Below are 26,429 nucleotides of genomic sequence, written 5' to 3'. Positions count from 1 at the left end.
TGTGAGATATACTTAATCCTTGGCCTAAGCAAAAGGTCTTGTTTTCATACGGTGAAAGGACAGAAGTTTTCAGGTCGAAATAAACTAGTCAGGTGAGGAATGGAGTCCGGGCTACTATACGAAAACGAAAGGTTGAAGTCGTAGGTAGTAACGGGTATTGTGGAATAAGCAGAACAACTCTTAAGAGTGTCAACCGAGCTGGAGGAAGAGCAACGCAAGAAGTTGACCCAGCGGGACACTAAATAGCTAACCTTAGCGCCTCGGTGGCGTGGTTGGGATGGTGTTTGCGTCCCACCTCGGTGGTCGCAGGTTCGATTCTCGGCCATTCCATTGAGGAGTGAGAGATGTGTATTTCTGGTGATAGAGGTTCACTCTCGACGTGGTTCGGAAGTCACGTAAAGCCGTTGGTCCCGTTGCTGAATAACCACTGGTTCCATGCAACGTAAAAACACCATACAAGCAAAAAAATAAATAGCTAACCAGTAAATGTTTGTATGACCCAAGTTCGATCTCTTAGTCTTAAGACCTCACCGACTGGATGAGTAACTGAGCTGTTGAACTTCTCCATCAAGATCGGCTGCAACTTCACGTCACCTCATAACATATTGGAGATCAAATAACAAGCATTGCTTCATCTGTTTCCAGGCCGACGATCATGTCACCAAGGTTCAAGAACATTGTTCTAAATAGTCAGAAAAGATAGGCCTATAAAACACCGTCGACTATTGGTAGCTTGAGTAACCACGAATGGGATCAAATCTATTCAGTTTCTACCGTAAGTTACGAAGTTGATCTAGAAAAGGCATATAGCTGACCATGTTAGTCATCACTCAAATTAAATTCAAAAGGTCTGAACTGAAAACTTTTGACAAGGTTTTTAGACTGTAACTGCAGTTGTACCTAAATCCAATATGGTAGCTCATGTACCTATTGGTTTCCTGTAGATGTGCAAATTTGTAACATCTGAAGGTCCAAGGAATGACCAACTTGCCTTGTTTTAGACCATAAGGGACTTGGGAAGGGGATTAAAGAAATTGGACCCTTATTCGCCCCCTCCAAAAAAAACAAAAAAAAAAAAAAAAAAAAGGGACCTGGATAGCAACCATGAAAAAAGAAAAAGAAAATCCAGGTAAAATTTTCTTCACACAAAATGGTCTTATGGTAATTAGTGCTTTGGCATAAATTTATATCAGCTAAATTATTCTCGATCGACGACGATCCCGGATAAATTGAGCCTATCCAGCATGGCTACAAGGTAACTGTTTTGCCAAACAAACTATTCTGAATGTTGAGGCAAGTTTCAAGATTTCCTGCGTAACATGACTCCGGTTTACGCTCTCAGTGCTTCTTACCGAGGCGGGATATTTGCAAAGTCATTCGTTGTTTCTGTCGTCAGAGGAGCTCGGTCTTCTGTTCTTTATTTGATATCAAGTTGAATTGATTAGTCATATTATTTCTATGTTAAAACATTACAGCGCACAGCTGCTTCCATATTCAGGCAAAGCATTAATATCCTCATTGGCTGTAAAAATTGGGACATGCTATTATTTGGAATAAACTTTTTCTATGAAGTTCTGTTATGTTAAAGATTACATTGTAGTCAAACGTTTCTGACCGGCTACTACGTCGTGTCGGCTTTATATTCTTGATTTTCTCTCTCTCTCTCTCTCTCTCTTTTTTATTTTTTTTTTTGGTCCTGCATGTCTGACACAATATCCAGAGAGCAAAAAAAAAAAAGAAGTCATAAAATCCTTCAGACTAATGCCCTTTATGCCCCGAAAACTCAAAGTTAAAACCAGAAAAACTAGAACGAGCTATGCAACTCGATTCAAAGCTCGAGCTGTTGTCTAGGGCCTCATTTTGCAGCTTGCTTTATTCGCTGTTAACTGTTCTCTGTTGCCATCATTGTGTTAATGACCTCACATATAAAGTACTTAATCTTTTTACCACTTATTTTCTTTAACCAGTTATAAAACAAGAGAACAACTGTGTCGCTGAATAATTTTTTTTCTTAACAGCAGTGAGCATGAATCAGCCACCACCATTTCTCTGGTTCATTTTCTTGCTCTGATAAACGCGTTGCTTAACACATGAAGAGCGGCCCTCGCAAAAAACGCGAAGGAAAATGGAGAAATAACATGAAAGTACCGGAAGACACACCTCAATCCACATACCAAAGAGAGACCTTTTTTTTTTTCTCATGGGGTCTTTTATTTTTTTCTATCTAGGGTGAAGGAATGATAGGGCATCCTCTCAGTTGCATGACGGAATCTATATATTCCGAGCCACACTTCATGAAGGCCCTAAGGCTATATACTTACAACTTGCTGTCTGGTGTTCGCCACCGCCATTCAAGTGCATACACGCAACGCCTGCTTCTTTCTTCTTCTTCTTCTTTGAATTCTACTCTTTGCATCATTTCTCCTATTCAGTTCTAAATTACATATCTTCGTCAACCTTCAAATAGTTGCGCTATCTTGCTATTAGATTAAGGTTTGGAGAGAGAGAGAGAGAGAGAGAGAGAGAGAGAGAGAGAGAGAGAGAGACCTTTTCCCATAAAATTACCTATAGGGTTTCCTGGGACCAGTATTTAGTTTCAGTTTTTAAAGGATTCAAGATTTTTTTTTTTTAATTATGGTGTACTAGCAATGTGACTGTCAAAATAGAAAAACGGAGAGATATTAAATATAAATTACCTGCCTATTCATTTATGAATCTCACAAGTCATGTAAGTTACATCCTCCAGTAAGAGAGAAGTCTCTCTTTCTCTCTTTATAAATATGTATGAAGATTATGTTGTTGCTACGTGACAAGAGTCTTATTATTTTTATTTCCTGAAGAGAGTATTTATGGTGTCGATGACCTCAGTAATTGCTACGCTAATTTGTGATATATCAGCTGCTCTCTCTCTCTCTCTCACCGTCAAAAGTTACCACAAACACAAACTTGTGTCTGAGACATTTCCCCTCACATTCAACCGTGAGTTCTTGAAAAAGATAGACGGATCCATCTCCTTCAGACATTGGGCATAAGGATAAGAACGGGTTGCTCCCCAAGCGCTGACTGACCATTAAATTTCACCGGTTACATGATTGCTCTCCGCATGCAAAGACGCAAGAAGAAGAAGAAGAAAAGGGCTGACCTGTGAGGATTGCAACGATTCTGAATCGCCTCCTGCAAGATTTGACAGCCCGATGAGAACCAATCATTTTTGGAGCTATTTAGTATAGTAGTAGTAGTAATCGTCTGGATTTGTCCTTGAAACGGCTCCCTCTCTCGTTGTAGTACTATTGGGGATTTGCCTTTGAAGCGGCTCCATTTCTCACTGTAGTAATATTCGAGATTTTGCCTTTTTGAAACCCGCTTCCCTTTCTTCTGCTTGGGTGTACGGAAACTATTGGGGGATGATTTGCCTTTGAAACGGAACTCCCTTCCCTTTTCCGCTGTAGTAATATTGGGGATTTGCCTTTGAAACGCCTCCTTCTCTCGCTCGTTCATTTCGTATTTGGGGCTGCCTTGAGCTGTTATGTAGTTCATCCCTGTCTTAGCGGCCTCCTCGAGCATGCCCCGACTTTCATTCCTACATTACACAAGAGCGAGCGGGTTGTTGAGTAATGCTTTCTGAGAACCGAATGTTTTGATAACAGAAGTTGTATTGTTTTTCTTCTCTTTTGCGGAGATACAACATGACGCAAATGCCGAGATAATGCTAGGCTAACGCTTACATAATACTTTTTTTTTTACTTATCATTCATGCAACCAAGAATGTTGTACATGTGGCAGATAAACGAGAAAGGCTGTTAAGGCATTTAATTCTTGTTTTGTTGTACTTTTCTCATGTACGTCTCTTCAGTTCGTTTGCTGCCAGTTTGGCTATTACTGCTAATCCTAGTCTTCTAGTTTTCTTTTTCATTCTTCGTCTTCTTCGTTTTATCAATTTACTTTATTATTTCAAGATGATATCCAGGCTTCTGCTTCTTCTTTTACTTCTTGTTGGTTTAACTTTGGATGTCTTGTTTTATCAGAGAAATATCAATAAATAATTTTGATATTAGCGTCCATTCTGTTGCTTATCTTAAGAAGTTCATGCCTATTTCCCCCGAATAAATCCTGAGCTCAAAAACGAGAGAGAGAGAGAGAGAGAGAGAGAGAGAGAGAGAGAGAGAGAGAGAGAGGTCTTTTATCTTTGTAAGTACATAATAATGAAGGACGAGGCCCCATTACAGAATTGAACAGATTTCAACTGGTGCCATCTTCAATTGTAGCCATTTTTTCGGAGTGAAACGTTAGCTTTATCAGGGTAGACTAACGTTCTAATTTCAGATGTGAAATATCAATCGCATACTCATCATATATAGACTTATATAGACACGCGTACTTTGTATGTTTATATTATATAATATATATATATATATATATATATATATATATATATATATATATATTATATATATTATAATATATATATATACATACAAATACGCGTGTCTATATAAGTTTATATATATATATATATATATATATATATATATATATAATATATATATATATATATAGTATATATATATATATATATATATATATATATATATATATATATATATTTATAAACTGTAAAACTCCTTGAGTCTAGTTTCGAGCGTCCAGTACATACCAGTTCCATGAGACCTCGCAATGAAAAAACGTATCTCCACATACGTTTGGCAACGGTCGCCTAGAGTCGAAACTCGTTAAAATTGACACTTTTTTCACGCAAGTGTCCGAAGCACCTTAACATTTGTCTGAAGGACTTCACGAAGTATCCAACGTTCTCCCGAATTTATTAAGTCTTTGTGTGCAGTATAGCTATCTCTAACGCTAACCGGTTTATTGTTAATTGTGGTGGCACCCTAAAGTGTCGTCTAGAATTCTTCTGGCGTATTTTCGCTTACTCAGGGAGTACGTCTACAAACTATTTTGTTGTTATTCTTACTGGGGTGGGGGTGGGCGGTTGGGGTAGACGTAGGAAACCCTAAAAAGGTGTTTCGCGTTGAGTTAGAAATACAGGAATTTTAGGATAGGATATTTATGATTTACTTATTAGAATAAAAACGTCAAAACTTAAATGATGTGCATGTCAAATAGTACAGAACAATTATTTCTAGTAAAATATAGCGTACTTATCTTCATTTTCGTCGGTGAAACAACGCTCTATATGTCCGTAGATTTTAGCATGCACCCCGAGTAAGCTGGAGGTTGGATCACGCCTTTTTCGTAATTCCCACTCCTCAGGGTGACGGAATTCCTATAATAAAACTCTTTATTGACATGTTAGCCTATACGTCAGAAATATTGTCCTGAAATAACATCATAAATAGTGATAAGGAGTTTGTCAGTAATCCTGTCTCCTTGCAGTCTTTTTTCTTTTATTTCTGTTGCAATCAGTAATTAAATGTGGAACTAGTTAACGGGGAAATTAATACCCATTAAATGGAGATTATGGAGGGTCAAGGCGTGATCCGACCTAAAGCTTACTTGGGGCACATGCTAAAATCTACGGTTAAATAGTGCATTGTTTCACAAACGAAAACTAAAATAAATACGCTTTATTATATTTGAAATAACTGTTCTGTAGTGTTTAACATGCACATTATTTATTGTTTACATTTTCATACTAATAAATAAATCATAAATATCCGATCCTAAAACTCCTGTCTTTAACTCAACAAGGAACACTTTTTCCAGACCTCTTCAGGCTTTTCCAGAGTCCTTTCCTACCCCCCCAACAACAACAACAACAAAGTAGTTTGTATGGCTTACTCTCCGAGTAAGCGAAAATGAAATTCATGATCGGAATATATAGAATTAACTGATAAAACATGGCTAGAAAACACAAAAAAGTAAAAGTAAACAAAGAAACAAAGGCCCTGAAAAGGTTGAGAAATAATACATAGTATTAATAAAACGGCGTTGTTCATTAGGAATTCATAAAGAAATCTGTCCTTGACTTTTTATTCAACTAGACCTTGAACGAACCTTGGCTCGGATAAACTGCAGAAGAATTCAGGCTGGAAAAAACTACTGAAACTCAAGGGGCCCAGTAATAACGTCACAGGAAAACAATTGCGCAGGAAAAAAGTAAAAAATTTTGACTAGGAAAACAAGGCGTGATGCGACCTCCAGCTTACTCGGAACGCACATAAGATTTTCCCCTCGAGCATAAGTTGTAAACATTATATTCCCAACTCTCAATGTGAAGTGGCCTTCTTAAATAATACTCATACTTAGTACTACTTACACTACAACATGGATCAAATAAGGACACAAATGAAACACTTTCATATACTGTCAGTTAGAAGTGGAAACACAAAATAATCGAACAGAAACATAGCCTAAATTCAGTACACCAAATAAATCAAAACATGCTCAAATCTATGGCCCAATACATCCTTGTTTCACCAACGAAAAATAAAATATATATACTATATTTAATTAGAAAAAATTGTTCGCTACTGTTTAACATGCAAATTATTTATTTTTAACATTTTAATTCTAGTAAATAAATCATAAATATCCTATCCTAAAATTCCTGTATCTTTAACTCAATGCAAAACACCTTTTTCAGACCGTAGGGCTTTCCTACCCCCAACAAGAAAGTAGTTTGTAGGCTTACTCGCCGAGTAAGTGAAAAGTCACAGAAAAAAGTCACATTAATTTATGATGGCCGGCAATAAAGTCACAGGGAAAAATTCACAATATTTCTTGGGGTTCATTATCTTAATGATATTCAGTCTTTTGTTTATGTTTTTACCGTCATCCCCAAAGGGGCTTGTACTGAACACACCGTGAAAGTGGAGATACATACAGAGTTAAAGCCCTTGTTAGGGGTCACTATCTACCAAAGATTATTGTGACTTAATTTCTTCTGACTTATTTTCTGTGACTTTTTCACCTGTGACTTTCTTTACCTGGATTCGATTCAGAAATCTTCCACACATTCTGAGCAGTTAGTTAACACCACGCTCAGTGAAGAGTCTAAGAGAATTTCCTCAAACTATCAGGTAGTATGCAGCTGATCAAGTGGAAGGTCTTGAAAATGCCATTGTTGTAGAGTCTAGACGATATTATTCTCTGATTAAGGAGGCAGCCGTGGCCATGTAAACAAAGGAGAGATCAGAACAACTAACTGGTTGTTAGAGAAACAGTACGCCAACAACATCCATGGTGGTTCAGAGGTAAAATAAGTTCCTCACTGGACGAGCGGGTTGCGTACCCGCCTATGATTTCGATAGCCCGAGTTCGCTCCCCGCTGCCACCAATGCGGGACCAGAAGAATTTTTCTGGTAATTAGAAATTCATTTCTCGATTATGATGTGGTTCGGATACCAGGATAAGTTGTAGGTCCCGTTGCTATGTAACCAACTGATTCCTAGCCATGATGAAAGAAATCTAATCCTTCGGGCCAGCCTTAGGATAGGAGAACTGTTAATCAGCTCAGCGATTTGGTTAAACTAGATATACTTAACTTAATCAATTAAAGATTAAAATAAGCTTGTTTGGGTATGACTGAAATCAAAATCGGACATTTCTTCATTAGTGCAGAGATGGTTGTTCTGGTTGCTGGTGACCTTATACCAGCACAGCGTCTTTCTCCTGAAGCTAGTAACCACTAACCTTCCCGTCCACTGACATTGACAGTCGGTTTTTAGAATATTAATGTGTTGCAAAGTTGAGATATCTCGGGACATTCAAAGTTCCACGTAATATAGAATAGACGACATCCTTAACAGTACGATGAGATTGTAAAAAAGGAAGTGGGCGATTCAGAAAACCCCCCAAAAAGCGTGGTGCGACGCAAGACAAAAAATTAATGTTTGACGTAAGATGCATGTTGATCAAACCCACAACTCATGCACCTTTCATGGTTTGCTCAAGTATGGCAAGGACAAATCGGAATTTACCCTCATGTTTTATAAACAGCTGAATTAACATGTTTTCTTGGCTGCATTGCCCAACAATGCTGCAGATGTACTAACTTGAAAGACACAAAAGCTCTGTTGTTTTCGAAAGGTAGGCAATGCAGGTTTTTCACGAGTATTATCACTGAGCACAATAGCACAGCTTGTTTTATCTTTGTTTTCCCCTTGAATCAAATTCATTCTCACCTCTGCGAAGCATAGAATGGGTTGCCATTTACCAAAGGATTGTCATCGGCCTATGGCGTCTACTTCCATGCCATATTCTACCATTAACATTCACTAACATTATATTTCTCTGCCCTGCAGTTTTCGATTTACTCAAGCACACTCACATGCGTGGCGCATATATATATATATATATATATATATATATATATATATATAATTATATATAATATATATATATAATATATATATATATATATATATATATCTCTATATATATATATATATATTATATAATATATATATATATATATATATATATATATATATATATATATATATATATATATATATATATATATATATATATATATATATATATATATACGTCTGTCTATGAAGGCACTGCAGTTCGGTGGTAGGACGCCAGACTTGCATCTGCAGTGTTCGTGGATTGCAAGAGGCCCACCGATCGACCAATGCGTGATTGGACACCAGCGTCCGTTGGAACGAAGCAATGGACGTGGGGGGCCAGAAACCGCATCCACAGAGGCTTGCTGAAAAATGGAAACACTTGTTTCCTCCTAAAACTTTTCTTCTGACAGTGAGTGTATTTGAAATTTGTTTCAGTCCTCAGCAATTACTATGGCATGAGATTGTGAACGACCACAATTGACTGATCACCCGGGAGTACCCTATTTAATGCCTAGTTCGACACTGGTCCGTGGTTATACCATAACATGCCCAATTCTTTCAGAATTTTCGATAAATCGAACTTAGGTCGTACGCGTGCGTCTGTGTGATTACAGAACTAATCATAAAGAGGTAGAAGATTTAGACCAGTGTTCTCTAGCAGCCAAGTTATTATACATACCTTAACGTCTATGTGTGTAAATGCGTATCAATGTTTGTATTTTCGCCCTGTAACTATCACGTCATTAAATATACTGAATTCTTCAAGTTAAAATGTTAAGTTCCTCATAACATTACCATTTTAACTAAAAAAGGAAGGCATCTAATGCAATAGAATTATATCTGAGTCGTAAGGTAGAAATCTCTCAACATTCTCTGGAACTGGAAGCTGAAAATTTAACTCTTTCATATCCGCTTTGTTTTGGTACTGTGTCCCCAGATATCCGAGGTGTCTGGGAGCGCTCGACAGTGTGAAAAAGTTATCATTTTGAAAATTCTGCAAAAATAAAAATTTTATGCCAACAACGTTCATTTTGCTGTCCTTTTTTTTTTCCTAAATGTTAGTATTGTATGGTGGAATAGTCAGAATAAGAGTCCCAGCCCTCTAAATACGAAAAAATGTGAGTTATTTAACAAAAAAACAAAAAAATCTTTACTTTTTTTATATTTTCGTTCCTAACCCAAAAACTATGAAAGTCAGGCGAATGAATTATTTATTATGAGAAAGCTAATAAAATTCGCGAAATATCGACATATAAATAAATGGAAAACGAATAAGTCCAGCCGGTGAAAAAATCGATAGAAAAGAGGTAAGAAACATAGCGCTCCACCCGGCGCATAGTGAGAATTATCGCTAATTTTTGTTTTTTTTTAAGAGCCCTATCTCGGTTATTTTTCATTGAAATTCCTTTGTAAATATACGAAAATGTAGAGGAAACGTTGAAGAATAAAGGGAAGGTAAAGAAAAATGGCTCTGCATACGGCAACAGTTTTATTTTTACGTTATAAATTGATCGAAACGAAAAATTTTTTTACCGTTGTCAACAATTATTGCTAGAAAAACAATTTTTTGAAGAGCCCTATCTCGGTTATTTTTCATAGAAATTACTTTGTAAATATACGAAATTGTAGAGGAAAAGTTGAAGAATAAAGGGAGATTTAAGAAAAATGGCTTTGGGGTCACTGAGAGGGAAGTGTAGGTGCGATCAGCTGATTTCATTGTGAGAATTTTACTACGCCAGGGATTTGAGCATGCGCAGTACAGAAACTACTTTGCTGGCGTATTGATACCCGAGATACACGGTCCAAGGTATGATCTAGCCTATGGAAATCGCTACTTGTCCGAAAATAAAAAAAAATAAAAATTCCCCTACCACACGTACGAAAAATTTCGGCAAATTTTACGTACCGCTACGTCAGTTGGATAGATAGGGGATAGAGTATTTTTACGTACTATTACGTCAGTTGGACATGAAAGGGCTAAAATTCTTTCCTTCGCTCGTGTCCCACTACCTCCCCCTTGCTTCGGAAGTCAGCCTGATTGCTTGCTTACCTCTGTTCTCTCTTTGTTTTCCTGGAATACATGGTGCAGGGTCTGACTCTTGAGATAGAAAAGGATCTTGATTATCCCATCCCAACGGCCTCCGAATGAAAGCCAAATGCCCGACGCGAGAGCACGACCGTGCGCGAGAGAAAGTAGTCCCTTGAAACTAGTCCCATATTAGTGACGAAAGACTCGAACGAGTAAACAAACCCATGAATTATGAGCTAGTGAATAAATGAAGCTCAAATGAACAACTGGCTGAATGAATAGATGAATGTATCAATAAATCAGTAAATATGTCTGAATGCCGAAGTAGATGCGCTCTCTCTTGGTGAATACAAAGCGATGGTTTTGTATGCAACTTGGCTTCCGAGGGTCACCGAAGAGTAATTAGGGGCAAGGGTTAGAAAAGAGACAAGATCAAGGAAAAATGCAGGCAATGAAGTCAATAATGGAAATGGAAAGATCATCCTTTGGGCTAAAATAAATATTAAAGTAAAAAAACAAAAACTGTTCAAAGTATTCTTACCACATCAATCTCAGTGACTGGCATAGGAGAAAGAAGAGAAGTCTTTCCATCGAAATCGTTCTCTCTCTCTCTCTCTCTCTCTCTCTCTCTCTCTCTCTCTCTCAGTTCAAACAATCATGGGTCTTCTGGGATATCGTCCTTCGTCTAAACATCGGTCTAAAGATTTAATTCTTTAACTATATTTTAGAATAAGGCATTTAGAATGCCCAATAAATCAATGATAAGTACAAACATTACATTTCGGCTTTATTTCTTCAATCAAAGCATAAGGGTAAGCTATATAGCGGGACTTTGATTCGTAGTCATAATTCTTCCAGAAAGACAATGCTCTCTCTCTCTCTCTCTCTCTCTCTCTCTCTCTCTCTCTCTCTCTCTCTCTCTCTCTCTCTATATATACTATATATATATATATATATATATATATATATATATATATATATGAATACTTATCACATCACCGTGATTCATATAAATCATTCGAGCTACAAATGTCCTTTAATATCTAATTCGCTCTACCTCGGAATTTATATATTTTCATATATATACCAAGGGGAATTTTTAGTTGATAATAATTTCGTCCCCCCATGGAATCGAACCCCCGTCTAGTGGACGAGAAACGAAATCAGCGTCACTGTCCGTTCCTGATTTCGTTTCCTGTCCACTGGACAGTGGTTCGATCCCAGGGGGACGAAATTATTATCAACTAAAAATTCTCCTTCGGTACATATATGAAAAATATATCAATTCCGAGGTAGAGCGAATTAGATATTAAAGGACATTTGTAGCTCGAATTATATATATATATATATATATATATATATATATATATATATTATACATATGTGTGTGTGTGTGTGTGTGTGTGTGTGTGTGTGTGCCTGTCTGTCTGTGTGTATGTAACATGTACACACATATGGTACAGATATATCAATATTTATATACGTATGCAAACATAGTATATACTATACACAGTAGTAGTAGTTATTACTGTCGATATTGTTTTTGGTAGTTATATACATAGTTGTTGCTGTTGTTGAAATAATCTATTAACTAACTAAGGAAATTTTTGCTACTAAACATGATTTACTGAAAGATAAGTGTTCTGTTATTCATACCCATGGGGGTAAGGGCCACGTGAAAGGTTGCCACCTCCACTCTCAAATAAGCCACCGCAGTCTTGGCTTAGAGAAGGAGGGTCTATTCAATAAGGCGGCAAACATGAACCAAGCGAAAGCCTACGTCTACTATATGACTGAATGGGTCAAGGTGATGTCATGTTGAGCTTTTCGGAGACGTCTGATGTGTAGGGGATTTGTTAAGAGCGATTTGAAATCTTCATGGAGGTGACCGACCCTTTTGCCTTTAAACGCTTGAATGTGAAATCACTGGTTGGTTCAAGAAGTCGAGGGTAAAAGGATGTGTTGTGCCGTGATGGCTGCAGCTGTAGATGCAAAGTTGTAACGTTAAGAAACTAGTCAAAAATGAATCGAAGTTTCTACGGCGCAATCAAGTTTCCTGTGAAGATTGTAATTCTGTATGAAACTCTCAACCGCGGACCATGAAACTTTCAGTCATGGCCCGGTGGCGGCTTGTGTTGTCGGCACCTATAGTGTTGCCAGACGCACGCTCATGGTTAACTTTAACCTTGAATAGAATAAAAACTGCTGGGGCTAGTGGACGCAATTTGGTATGTTTGATGATTGGAGGGTGGGAGATCAACATAAAAAGTTGCAGCTCTCTACCCTGTGTAGTTTTTAAGACCTGAGGGCGGACAGACAGGCAAATGGCTATCTCAATAGTTTTCTTCTACGGAAAACTAAGAATGTCACGGACGGTGTAGAATCGTTTGGTGTTTCCTGATGACACAGTATTGGAGAAGGTCCAGAATATGGTAAAAAAATTATACATGTAGGGAAATAAATTAGAAAGTATATCTTAACAATAATTAGGGGAAGTTATAGACTGAAAAATTAGCATTTTCTATAGAAACGAAAGAAATAACACGTGAAGGGGCTTTTAAGCCAAGCCTCCTTTACTGAAACGAAATGTACACCTTACAGATCAGCGAAAAAAAAGATAGAGGCAATGAACATGAACTGTTTCATACATAGAAACTGAGTGCGCATGGAAGCAAGAGGTGAGTGCCAAAGTTTGCGCACGGGGCCGATGTGCTGCTGATTTGCTTTCTGAATCAACGAAGCATTTGATTGCATGGGGGTTTTCTGAAGCTTCATTTTATTCATCCGCTGAAGATGAAAATATGACGGAGGCTGCTATATCTTATAAGAATACTCCCTGTAATGTATATATATATATATATATATATTATATATATATATAGATATATATATATTATATATGTGTGTGTGTGTGTGTGTGTGTGTGTGTGTGTGTGTGTGTGTAAACAATCAAACGACAGTTGGCTCAGTAGTATCACATGTTCGGAGAGACAGGTTTCGGCTACCTCGTAATTACTCATACTAGTATGGGTCCTGGATTCGTGCTGGGCTGTCGGCACGTGGCTCTGCTGATTGACAGCTTGATGTCCTTTAGTTTGAGCCTTTCTCTTGGATAAAGCCGCAATCTTGAGACGTGAGAGGTTCTCCTATAAGTGGCAGGAAGGGATGGACACTGAACAGTCTCCATTCAAAGGTTTCGGCGAAGTTATCACTATAATCAATAAAGTATCCTGATATATGTATAAAACGCGACAGGAAGGCCAATGACTTTGCAAAGTAATTTGCATCCGTAGTAATGACCCGTGGCAAATAAAAAATAAAAAAATTAGAATATTGACACGTATACGCGAACGGACGAACCACGTATTTTCCTCTTGGTTTATTAATTTCAAGTTAGAAAATGGAGTGAGCTGCATTTCCGTATTTAATCTACTGTTTTTTTCATCGTGAAGGTTTATTTTGATGTGCGCATGCGCGTGTGTGTGCGCACGCACCAGTGTGTGAGACTTGTTTCTTTGTCCGCTCTTGATTTTTTTAATTGCATGTGATAAGAAGCCTGTTGCTATCATAAAGACTTTATGACGTTACCATTCATCCTATCTGGCTTATCGTCATTAACATTATATTTTTGCGGAGAGAGAGAGAGAATCTGAACTTTCTCACTTAAAGTTTACTGGTAAGCTGTATTATCTTCCTCTTGAGTGCGTTTGTAGCAAAGCTGTGATCTGCTTGAAATTCCGACGGTGTCTGTCTGGCAATCGTAGCATAAAAAGCAGCAGACCTTGGAGCTGTTCGACAACAACGCCAGTAAAACTACTCACGAACGATAAGCTGCTGTTGGTGTGTAAAAGTAGGAAACATAAAACCACGGGACGTAATCAGGGTTAAGTATATCTTAATTCAACCAGACCATTGAGCTGATTAACAGCTCTCCTAGGGCTGAGCCCGAAGGATTTGATATTTTGACGAGGCCAGGAACCAATTGGTTACCTAGCAACGGGAACTACAGCTTATTGTGGGACGCGAACCACATTGTATCGAGAAATGAAATGCCAATCACCAGAAACAAATTCTCCACGTTGTCAGAGCGAGGAATCGAATTCGGGGCTGCCGAATCGGCAGGCGAGCACGTAAACCACTCGTCCAACTAGGAACCCGTAATTAGGGTAAACTGGTGTAGGCAAGATAGCTGGAGCAACCGCTATCTATATTATGACTGGCATGAAAATCATCATTGTTTAATAAGATTCAAATTGTTCGCATTTAATTCCATCTCTGAATAGTAATGATAAATAAAACTATTTTAGCTGCTTGTCGTAACTAATGTAAGATAACATTAGTGTATTTACCAAGAAAAAAATGGTAAATTAAAACGAGGCATGATCTAACCTCCAGCTTACTCTGGACGCTTGCAAGTATTTTCCCCGCATGCATAAGTTTTACACATTATATTCCTAACTTTTAACGTAAATTATAACATGCTAAAATCTACAGTCAAGTAGAGCCTGTTTTCACCAACGAAAATTAAAATAAATACGCGATATTTTATTAGAGATAATTGTTCTGTACTGTTTCACATGCACATTATTCATTGTTTACATTTTCATTCTAATAAATAAATCATAAATATCCTATCCTAAAATTCCTGTATCTTTAACTCAAAGCGAAACACCTTTTTGAGACCTTTTAAGGTTCTTCCAGAGACCTTTCCTACCCCCAAAACAACAACAAAAGATCATTTTGTAGGCTTACTCCCCGAGTAAGCGAAAAACGGTAAATAAAAAAAGAAAAAAAAATTCTTAACTTCCAAAGGCCACGAAGTAGATTCACAGTGTGGGAAAAAAGGAAGAAACTCTACGGTGCAGTCACGTGGTATTTCAAAAATAGCTGTCCCACCACTATAGACTTCAATTCACGAAACCCCAACTTCTTCTCACCTGGACTTATCACTGAAGATTAAAACGTTATATTTTTTGCAGACAGTTCTGCTTCATTGTCGGAGGAAAAACGACAAATGTTCAAAATGAGTTTTTAGTTAGTCGTTCAGGATGCAAGATATTTGATATTTTTGCTTTCAGAATGACATCAAGATGTTTTTTCTTTACGTTCTGATGTTTTTGATGATTTTTTTTTTCTTTACATACCGAATCAGATGAAGGTCACTCACTTTCATAATATATTTGAGTGATGTGGTTCAATTTGATTACAGTCTGGCGACAGATAAAAGTGTCAAGGAAAACATCAAAATAGATGGAAGCACGAATATTTACAATGAGGAAGAACAAGGAATATGGGGAAGGCTGATAATCATAATACTAACAATGCAGGAGTAAAGATGATACTAATAACAAAAGCAAGAATCACAATTCTAATCATTTCATATTACTTCTTTCGCATTTATTCTGTTTATCAGAGATTGATTTCAGAATGCATTTTTATCGCCACCACCTCCAACCAAGACAACTGGGCCTGGCTGACAAACCCCCACCCCCTATTCTCCCTCCCCCTCCCCCAACCGGTTCCATCTTCGTATCCAAACAAACTCCTCTCACTTGTACTATCAGAGAGGCGGCAACAATATCTGCTTGGTCTAAGATCTTAGTTATTGTATCATCAACAGTCTGCTCATCATCTTCATTAGTTTCGCTTACTCTGGGAGTAAGCCCACAAACTACTTTGTTTTTGTTATTGGGGGGTGGGAAAGGTTGTAGAAGAGCTTAGAAAGGTCTGAAAAATATTTCCCTTTTAGGTAAAGTTACAAGAATTTTTGGATAGGATATTTATGACGTATTTATTCGAATGAAAAGGTAAAAATTAAATAATGTTCATGTTAAACAGTACAGTGCAATTTTTTCTAATAAAATATAGCGTACTTATTCTAATTTTCGTTGGTGAAACAACGCTCTATTTGACCTTTTTACCCACTCCCCGAGTAAGCTGGAGGTCGGATCACGCCTTGTTTTAAATGTTTAAAGATCCAGCTCATGTATTTCTGAACCTTAGAGTTTTAAGCTCAATTCCAGCAGATTTTTGTTAAACTCATCCTTAATGAGCTGTACACAATTGCACATTAGCAATTTATTCAACCCGTGAAATGTAATATAACGTAGAGACCAATAGAAGAGTCCCCAGTGTCCTTGTCTAACCTGGAAGGGGGATTGGGTGAAATCTGCGGTAAAATAGACCGTTGTTTCACTAACAAACATTTAAGTAAATACGCTTTATCTTACCAGATATAATTGTTCTGTACTGTTTAACAAGCACATTATTTATTTTTAATATTTTCATTCTAGGAATATCAATCATAAATATCCTATCCTATAATTCCTGTATCTTTAACTCAACGCGAAACACCTTTTTCAGCAGTTTTTCGACTTTGCCATGGGGCTTTTTTAACCCCCCAAATAACAACAACAACAACAACAGCAAAGTAGGCTTACTCCCCGAGTAAGCGAAAATTGTGGGGTTTAGACCTGCCTAAGTAAGGATAGAAGAATGTAAGGGGGAAAGAAAAACAGGCCGTATTTATTTTAGTTTTTAATACTTCATTTCAAATGTTGCCCTCACTTTGTTGTTGCTACGGCGAAAGGAGTCAATGGAGCCCACAAGCATTTACCATTGTCCGCCTCACCTTCGCTACTGTTCGTGCGGTAAACTACATCAATAAAGTTTTCGAAATCGATTTAGTAAAGTAGATGGAAGAGCCGTGCGAAGATACAGCTTGCATTCCCATAGCTTGACTCGAACTAAGCTGAGTACAGAACTGAGGCCAAAGGCCAAGCACTGGGACCCATGAAGGCATTCAACGCTGAAGCAGAAATTGAAGGAAAAATGGTCTGAAAGGTGTAACAGGCGGAAAACCTCCAAGCAGTTGCACTATGAACCAATTGTTAGGGAAGGCTGGAAAGTAAGATGGAAGAAAGAAAATATGAAAGGAGGTACAGTAAAAGGAACGAAAGGGATTGCAGCTCGGGGTCGAAGGTACGCTGCAAAGCACTTTAAGTAATGTCTACAGTGTGTCGCACGTGGTGCACCGACGGCACTACCCTCCTACGGGATGCCATAGTTTGAGGCTGTGTTGGGCGAGCATTTTTTTTCTATGGAACCTCTCAAAGTTTTGTTGCAAATTATTCAACTTTGAATTCAAACCAGTGTTAAAGATAGTCGCGAAATTTGTAACCTCGTCGCCAGACTAATGAGAAAAGACAATTGCGAAAATAATGTTAAAAAGTAATCACAAAATGTTGGGCCTCGCAGGCAAACCAATATGAAAAGACAGTTGTAAAATGTTGAGCCCTTCAACCAAATTAATGTCAAAAGGAAGTTTCAAAATTTAGAACCTCGTAGCCAACTTAGAACCCTTTGGCTTAACTAATATAAAATGAAAGTGGCAATACTTAGCACAACACATTAGCAAAATGCTGAATTTACAGCAAAATTCATCTCGGAGATCAGCTGCAAAATATATCACCCTCCATTCAAAGTAATTCTAAAAGGGAATACCCGAAGCCAGAGCCGTTTAGTCAAATTGATGTCAAAAGACGGCCACAAGATGCCGAACCATTTTAAGCTAACTGATGTCGAAAGGCAACTGTAAAATTTTGACCCCTTTGCTGAACAAATGTTTAAAATTTGAATAATTTGGTTTACTAATGGCAAATGGCAGTTGTGAAATCTTTACCATTTAGCCAAACCTAATGTAAAAACGAAGGTGTAAGATTTGAGCTATTTAGAAAAGCTAATCTAGAAAGGCAGACAAAAAATTCTGAGCATTTTAGATTAACGTCTAATCCAAAGACAGTCATAGGAAATAAAATCATTTGAAACACTCGCACAATTTAAAACCAGTTAGCAAAGTACTATGAAGGACAATAATAAAATTTTGAAAGTTACAAAAACATCATTCCAAAAGACAGTTGCAAACTTTAGAACGATTCAGCCAAATTAATATCAAAAGGCAGTCACCGAACTTCAGTCCTCGCATCCGAACTAACGAATATTTTCAAAAGGAATGCCAAAAAGCAGCTGCAGAATTTGATTCTTTACGGCAAAACTAATGACGAATGGCCGAAAGGGGAGTAGTGCTGTCAGTGCACCTCATATGGTGCAATGCAGGCATTACTGAAGGGTGTGTGCATTGTCCCTTCGGTCATTATCTTCATCCACTGTGTAACCTGTTACTTTACCCACATTCCACTTCCTTTCTTCAGCTTTGCTGTCCAACCTCTTCAACTATTACTTCTCAATGCCAATGCGGGTTTCATCCAAGCACCACCTTTCGATCCCAGTGCTTGGTTTTACAGCCCAGGTTTCGTAAGTCAACTCAATGTCAAGAGCCTGTTGAGCATTTCCGTCCTAGTCTGCGTCGATTTAAACTACTGGGCACGATTTCGTCGCAAGAGATGATAAGATAAACATTAAAGAGTGCCGGAAAAGTGCCCTGCCTGACAGTAGCATCATCTTGGCACCAGTACGAAATGCATGGTATACCAAACACGTGTTAAATTACATGGCAGATATTACATCTAACATGGCAGATAATTATGGTCCTATAACCTGTGTTTTTTTTTTTTTTTTTTTTTTTTGAACCAGATTTTCCACCTCATACAAAAAGACCGGAGTTAATTACTTCTTTTCTCTTCCCTAATGACGCATTGCTACACATCACCACAAAGCCTTTCTCTTATTTTTTTTATTTCTAGCGGTATGCAAATCACAAACGAATGAACTGAGAGTTGTCTGATGAATAATGTTTTGGTAATGTTCAGTCAATAAGTTAAATTGTTCTGTATTAGAGAGATCAGAGCGAATGATGGGGACTTCGATGTGTCGTTCAGACATAAAGTGACGACTTGGAAGAAGCAATGTACTATATACCCACCCACCCCCCTCCTATCAGTCTTAGATGAAACGAAGAAAATCGTATCAAGTTCGGTAAGGTTTTGCTGCCCAGCTGGGGGCCAGCGCGGGTCCTTGCCTCGACCATTTGCCATTCACCTTGGGAGCAAGTCTGTAGCACACCGGATGATAATTTCATTATATCACCAAGTAAGGCGCATGTGAGGAGAAACCAGGAGTAATGTGGTTATGAGGAAGAAGAAGGTGAGACACACTGGTACACCCGTTTCCATATTAATGTGGCACTTACAGAGACATGACATAGATAGACAATACGCTATTTGCATGAGGATTTGACGTGTCCCGTCTCTGGGCTGACTATCGTGAACATTACGGAAGAATTTTCCACTTCGGGACATTTGTTGGTGGAAAGACTTTCGAATGATTGTGGTTTTTTTCTGATATTTGTTGTAGTGCATTTGTCATAAGAAGTTCGAGCGGATTTTAGATCTTCAAGGCGTCCTCATGAATGAATAGAGGACCAACAAAACGAAAAATGAAGATAATAACAAGTTTCCTTTTAAAAAATAGCCGAAGGAGTCTTCTTTATCATCTAAGTCAGAACTTCAGGTGGAGTTCAGTCATTATATAATATATATATGATATATATCTATATATTATATTATATATATATATATATATATATATATATATGTATATATATATATATATCTATAATATCTTATATATATATATATATAATAAAAAAAAAAGAAAAAAAAAAAAAAAAAAAAAAAAAAAAATATAATTAATATATATAATGTTTGACGTATGATTAAACACCGTTAATTCTTCAACGGTTATCCAAACCTCAGACGTTTGTGCTTAGCGTGGCACTGCGTTATGATAACCATTCACAATCATGCTTATCTTCCATAACAGCCAAGGCAGGTGGTAATGCTCATCAAATGAAAGAAGGTGGAGACGAAGCATCTGGAGAGTCGTTTTTCAATCCCTTGTCATTTTAATGACTTATTTCATTTAAAGGATCTTTCCTTGATAGTGACCCTCAGCAAAGCTCCGGGGTCGTTATCCAGGACATATTTCTTGGGGCTGTAAATATCATAAATATCTTTATGATATTTACAGCCTTTTGTCTATGTTTTGAAGGCCGTCCCCAAAGGACTTGTACTAAACACGCCGCAAAGGTGGAGGATACATACCGGGTTGAAACCCTTAGGGTTCACTATCTAGGAAAGATCCCCTCTAAAGGTCGCATCTCCTGACCACGTCCCCTGTCTGGCGCCTTTCTACGTATACGTAGGGCACTCAGCAGCCAAATTTTACGCCGGACTAGACGAGACGCCAGCTGTTTTTCTTGCCATCGTGACAGTATTTTGATGAAGCAATGTGACGTCATTTTTACAAATTGGTGTTTTGAGAAACGCCGCTGGGAGGTCGCTTCATGATTTCAGAAAACAACTATGTTGGATACTAATCAGCTTCCACCAGGTGGTGCTTCGCTAACATACTACATTTGAATGATCTTTAAAATGCCTGTAATCTAAGCTCGTTTACAGTATAGCAGCACGAGGTAACCAATTAATTTTCAGTAGAAGTATTTAAAAAAAAAATATTCATCACAAACTGTCATAAATCAAACAAACTAAGAAGTCAAGATACACCTGACTCAAGGATGATTGCTATTGGTCACAGAAGGTGTTATTTATAGAGACTTATCTCTGGTACATAAATCTTAAAAGAAAAATGAATGAATGTACTTTCCTTCTAAAAAAGATAGTCACTCATGAGCAATCTAAAAAAAAAAGCTCCATGACAAAGCTGGCACTCCAAGCTGACCTGTGGCTTCCACAAGAGTAACGAGAGCGACAAATACCAAGGTCTCATCAGCTACACTGAAATCACTATAGCTTGAAGTGATAGAGTTACTGCTACAATGAAAATTCTTCTTGTAAGAGAAATGAGTATATTCAATAAAAGAAAAACTGTTCAAAACACTAACGCTGTCCATAGTCTACCATGTACAAGAGTAATAGGAAGTATGTGAAAGGGAGCAATGAGCCTTTTCATTAAATAAAAGGCTCTCTAAAGACTGCCCCTCATGAGAGCCAGTTGACTAATCACTAAAAGAAGGGAAAGAACAAATACTCATTCATCAGATATCAAAAACTGGAGCCGAGGCAGACACTAAGTGGCAATGTTCACTGGACCTAACTCAAATACCTGTTACCATTGGATTATGCCACCAATTGCATCACCCAGAATGTAGTAGGTTTCATGGTGGAAAAGTAATGGGCCATTTCCATGACATTGATTCTTTGTGACGAGGAAATTTTCTGCATACGAGGAAAATGTATGCATATCCAACACCTACAGGAGTTGCCTTAGTTATACTGGAAATGGGCAAATTGTAAACCAGAACCACACCCTGGGACTTTCCCACTGACTGGGTATCATGATAGGCAAAACCATCGCCAAATATGAGTTAATTTAAAAATTTTGGGGTGGATGATAATGACCTACAACAACAGGAACAAATGACGAACAGAAGCAGATGTACTCGAACATCCACAGGACAACAAGAGTTACCTCGACGATGCTGGAAATTCACAGCAAGCTGAATGGCAATGTCTGAGTCAGTTGGTCTGGCAACCAAATACAGTGATGAATGATAAATGCCAAAATGACTGGTGGTGCACAGGCTGTGGCAGATATGAACGGTGTAAAAAAACGCAAGCACAGCCAGTATGGGCATGCATACCACACAAACACAGGCAGGACTAGGGCACACACTTTCATAAGTGATGAATATGCACAATAAGTTAAGCCCCATCGTGGATGGAAAATTTTTTGTAGGATGGTCCCAATACCAATACCCATGGACCAGCGCAAAACAGCAATAACTGGAGAAACAATAATCAGAGCTAACAACACTGGATTAGTCCCAAAAACAGACCTAAGTCTGGAGATTCTTCAAACCTCTAGCCTAGGAACTCCTAGCGCCTATGATGGAGTCTAGGTGCTCAGGATCAGTGATGATCCCAGAGAAGAGTGGTATTATAAGTTATAGCCTAGTTATCTGGTAACTGATCCAGCATGGCAAAAATGAGAACCAAGTAATGGGAAGAAGATTCGAGACTGCAATTTAACGAATCTAAAATGCCTGAATGATAAGATTACATGAGAAATTAAGAGGTACAACCCCTACAAGTGTCCCTGCCAACAGTTAAAACCACTTTCGTGTTTCAATCTCAGAGGGAGAAAGGACTGGTGATTTTTCTACAGAGGAAGAGATGCATATAAAGCATCCCTTAGAATAACCTGGTAAAGGATCGAAATCCTCCTCGTCTTAAACAGCTTTTATGCCAGCAAAGACTGAAGATGGCGAGAAAGTCAGAGGATGAAATTGAGGAAAAAAGAGAAGATCAATGAAGGAGAAGCCCATAATTCATTTTCCCCTAATCACTTTTTGTTCCTATCTTATCGCTAAAGCTGAGAGGACCTGTTGGTCAGCAGCAGCTGCTACTGAGACGCCCATTGCTAAGACAGGTACCCAGGTGGAACATGATCGACAAGGGATTTTGGCTGCAGTCAAAAGTCTTCCAGGAACAAAAAAACATCAAGAATCCTGAGGTGGATTAGAAAATATCTAGGAACTCTGAAAACTCTAAAAGAATTCATATTGTAAAGGCACTGCAAGGGCACAACAACAGGGTAAAGGTCATAGTCAAATATGCACACATCGTCATTCCAGTCATGTCAGTAGGATTGCGGGAAGTGGTGGTCACCTGTACTAGCTGACTCTCAAGACATTACAGCCACCAAAAAAGGAAACAAAGACCAAAACAACGCGTGACGTTATGGGTCATCCAGCTGCAACAGTACTACTGGGTAAAGAGAGAAGAATCCTCACTGACGATACTGACGAAGAGAAGACAATCATTGGCTCACTAATAGCGGAAGTTCCGAGAATGCTCCTAACACTGTAAAATGAAATAGAGTGCATGAGAAAATCTCACAATCTATGCACTTTTCATTTTATACAAACATAAAGTTTGTATATACCTCCGAATTATAATAACACTCCACAACTTTTGCATTTCAAAACAAACCAGATGACTCTGAATAAGTGAAACTTGGATAAAGGTACAGCTTGCCAAAATGCGAGAGAAGCCTACACCTAGTAGTCTTGACATGGAGTGAAGCCACACTCAACAACAAAATAAATATCCATATAAAATACAAGTTCCCAACAAAGGTCGATTTCTGCAACCACAGTGCAGCAACGGCGGCATGAGAAAAGTGATGGTTCATTCAGGTAAGTGGCTGGGGTCCCTTTCTCATTCACCGAGCAGCATTTTCCCGAAATGTAACCGAGTACCAAGACCTTTCCTTGAAAAAAGTGGGACGCCCATATCTCAACAACTAACCACAGAATCGTCTTGAAAATAATCTCATTATGTTTCGCACACCCAAATTATGCAAAGAACCTACACTAACCCAACCTAACCTAGTGGCATGGCAGAAAACCGCTGCTGGTGCAATACTAGCTTACAAATCTGGAATGCGAAGGTTCGAGTCTTCTCGGAACAAATGGAGTTAGATAAAGATAATGTCTTTATGTATTCAAAGCAGAAATCAACGTCGTTTTGCTTCTAATGGCATTTCAATTGTTAATTAACTATGAGTTGCAAGAAATGTCATAAAAATCAACGATATCTAACTCAATTCTGGTGGTTTTTGGAAGCCACCGTGACCCATTACCGCACACGTCACACCCACAAGGTTGCAATAACACTTATTGACGAGGTCCAGCCGCTGGACCGACTTCCAAAATCTCCCTCCACTTATTCTGAAAGTGGTATCTGGTGGGGGAGAATATTTTAACAGAACCGATATGGTTTTCATGGCGTTTGTTTTACTAAATGCAGGCGCTAGGCCTAGGATACTAGCCAGTAGTACTCAACGGTGGTTGGATCTCTACATTGTATAAATGATCAAGAGAATTATTATATTTCCTTGCGTAAATACCTTCGCACGGATAGAATCAGAAGAGAAATACGGTACAAAATACAGTTAATATAATGTTAATATACTGCTTGCAGTAATCTAGGGGTTCTATAAAACTACAAGAAACTTTATAAAAGAAAAATATAATGACAGCTTTTTACTGAACTACGGCGTCCAGTTCAGTCGAAATATATGACCTTTCTCTTTTCTACTATAATCTCCTTAACTGATATAAAATAATTTGCTTCGGGGCTGAAATCAAAAGGCCATATGGACTTAATGAATTTCATCAAGGTGGAAGCATGGATGATTATATAACAATCATTTAATCTGTAAATTCAAAGTCAACTGATGAAAGAAAATGGAAAAAACTCACTGAGTCTAATTAATGAGCGATACCCACCACTCGCTAAGACACTGGAAAGAGAATACGATTGTTAGTTTGAGAGAGAGAGAGAGAGAGAGAGAGAGAGAGAGAGAGAGAGAGAGAGAGAGATAAAATGGAAAATGCAAAAGAATCGTTAAAAGAGTTTACCGTAACTCCAAATCAGATTACGGTCAGAAAATAAAAGTAATAAGTGCCACAAATTCTAACGCTCAGAGATTAGGTCTAAAAGTTGCGTCATACAGCTATGATATCAGAGTGTAAATTTCTTTAAAGATTACAAAAGCAACCCAAAGATTAAGGAAGAAAAATAAATTAAAAAGTGAAAGGAAGAAAGGGTTGAGATTTTATGGTAATTGTGCATAAAGCTGCTATTAATTGGAGAGGCCAGAGGAGCACACAGCCTGTGCACATTAACGTAAACAATAATTAAAATACATATACAGATTGTATATGTATAAGTCATGTTTATCTAACACATTCAACAATCTACTTTCTAAATTTCATGAGTAAATGAACCGGTAATAATATTAAAAAGTATATAATAATAATAATAATAATAATAATAATAATAATAATAATTGTTATTATCATTTTTATTATTATTATTATTAAAATCCACTAAATCATCGACGTAACATATATTAGGTAAGAACGAGCTTTTCAATTTTTACGATGTCCCCACTTAATAATAATAATAATAATAATAATAATAATAATAATAATAATAATAATAATAATAATAACGTCGTTTGTATAAACCTTAAGTGTTTTCGGTACTACTATCAAGGAAAATAACATGTGGATTAAGTAAACAAAAATAACGGCCTATCAAAATGTCAGAATTTCGAAAAGAGCAAACCACAGTCACATCTGCAATGTTTATTTCCACACTTGGATGTCAATGTAATACAAACACCTCTCCATGGACATCGTCCTAAGAGCAAAGAAGACAAAATCGCGCGTGTACTCTAAGATGAAAGCGCAAGAGTTCCTCTTACCTTCCATGTTTGTCTATTTCCCAGAGTATGCAGCCAGCGCAGTGTTGGGAACGGGATGAGTTGGATGAAAAGTGGACCCCTTGCAGGACGCCGTGCGTCGATGAATGGTGGACGTTTGTCTGTTACTCTTCATGGAAGAAGAAAAACTTGTGCATACGCAACACCTCACCACCTCCCAGGCAATGCAAGGAAGGAGGGACCCCAGCCATCACACGAACACCAACCAGTTGCCACTCTGCAGTCTGCCACCAACACCTCGCCACTAACTGTTTTCATGAGTATTGCATAAGGCCTCTCTCTCTCTCTCTCTCTCTCTTCTCTCTCTCTCTCTCTCTCTCTCTGTGGGACAGTCCCTCTCGGTTGTTGATGTCTGTGTTGTAGTGCAAATGTAGCTCCGTTCCTAGAAAACAGGTTGGAGGAGAATGCTCGGCCAAACTTGTGGGGTGGGGAGGGGGTCAGCTGTCACTTGTGTTTGCCGAATTCTTCTTCCCTACTTTGGCAATGAAGGATTCATGTACCCCTTTAAACTCTACATAGTCTTTAACGCTACTCTAGGGGGAATCATTGTGGACCCTTTAAGTCGTGTTGTATGGGTGTGTGTGTGTGTGTGTGTGTGTGTACGTGCCCGCGCGCGAGGTCTAAGAGTATGTTCATGCGTGCGTAAATACCGGTATGATGTGAGTGCAACATCTTCGACTAGACTTATATTCTTTTAGGCGCTGCTAGACAAAGTGCTGTGCAGTGTTGATTTGCTGTTCCTCTTCCCTGTCTAAGATCTCTCTCTCTCTCACCATTTATTTCCCATTGTATTGTGTATCTTATTTATT

The 26,429-nt window shown here is 38.1% G+C and overlaps 1 protein-coding gene across 2 annotated transcripts in view; it reads right to left on the bottom strand.

Annotated features, from left to right (window-relative positions):
- The window catches only part of LOC135219351 (uncharacterized), a 63,711-nt gene extending 37,749 nt beyond the window's left edge, over nt 1-25,962 (bottom strand). Inside the window, exon 1 of one of the 2 annotated variants that reach the window (XM_064256035.1) lies at nt 25,603-25,962. Coding sequence is in view for 1 of the 2 variants with exons in the window: in XM_064256034.1 (XP_064112104.1) it covers nt 25,603-25,609 (7 nt within the window). In the remaining variant the exon portion in view is untranslated. The remainder of the gene's footprint in view (nt 1-25,602) is intronic. The other variant, XM_064256034.1, reaches the window with a different exon arrangement.
- Between the last annotated feature and the right edge of the window lie 467 nt (nt 25,963-26,429).

The sequence above is a fragment of the Macrobrachium nipponense genome, chromosome 1 (assembly GCF_015104395.2).
Source record: "Macrobrachium nipponense isolate FS-2020 chromosome 1, ASM1510439v2, whole genome shotgun sequence".
Classification (NCBI taxonomy): domain Eukaryota; kingdom Metazoa; phylum Arthropoda; class Malacostraca; order Decapoda; family Palaemonidae; genus Macrobrachium; species Macrobrachium nipponense.
Note: the sequence above shows the minus strand (reverse complement) of the source record. Positions and strands in the feature narration are given on the sequence as shown.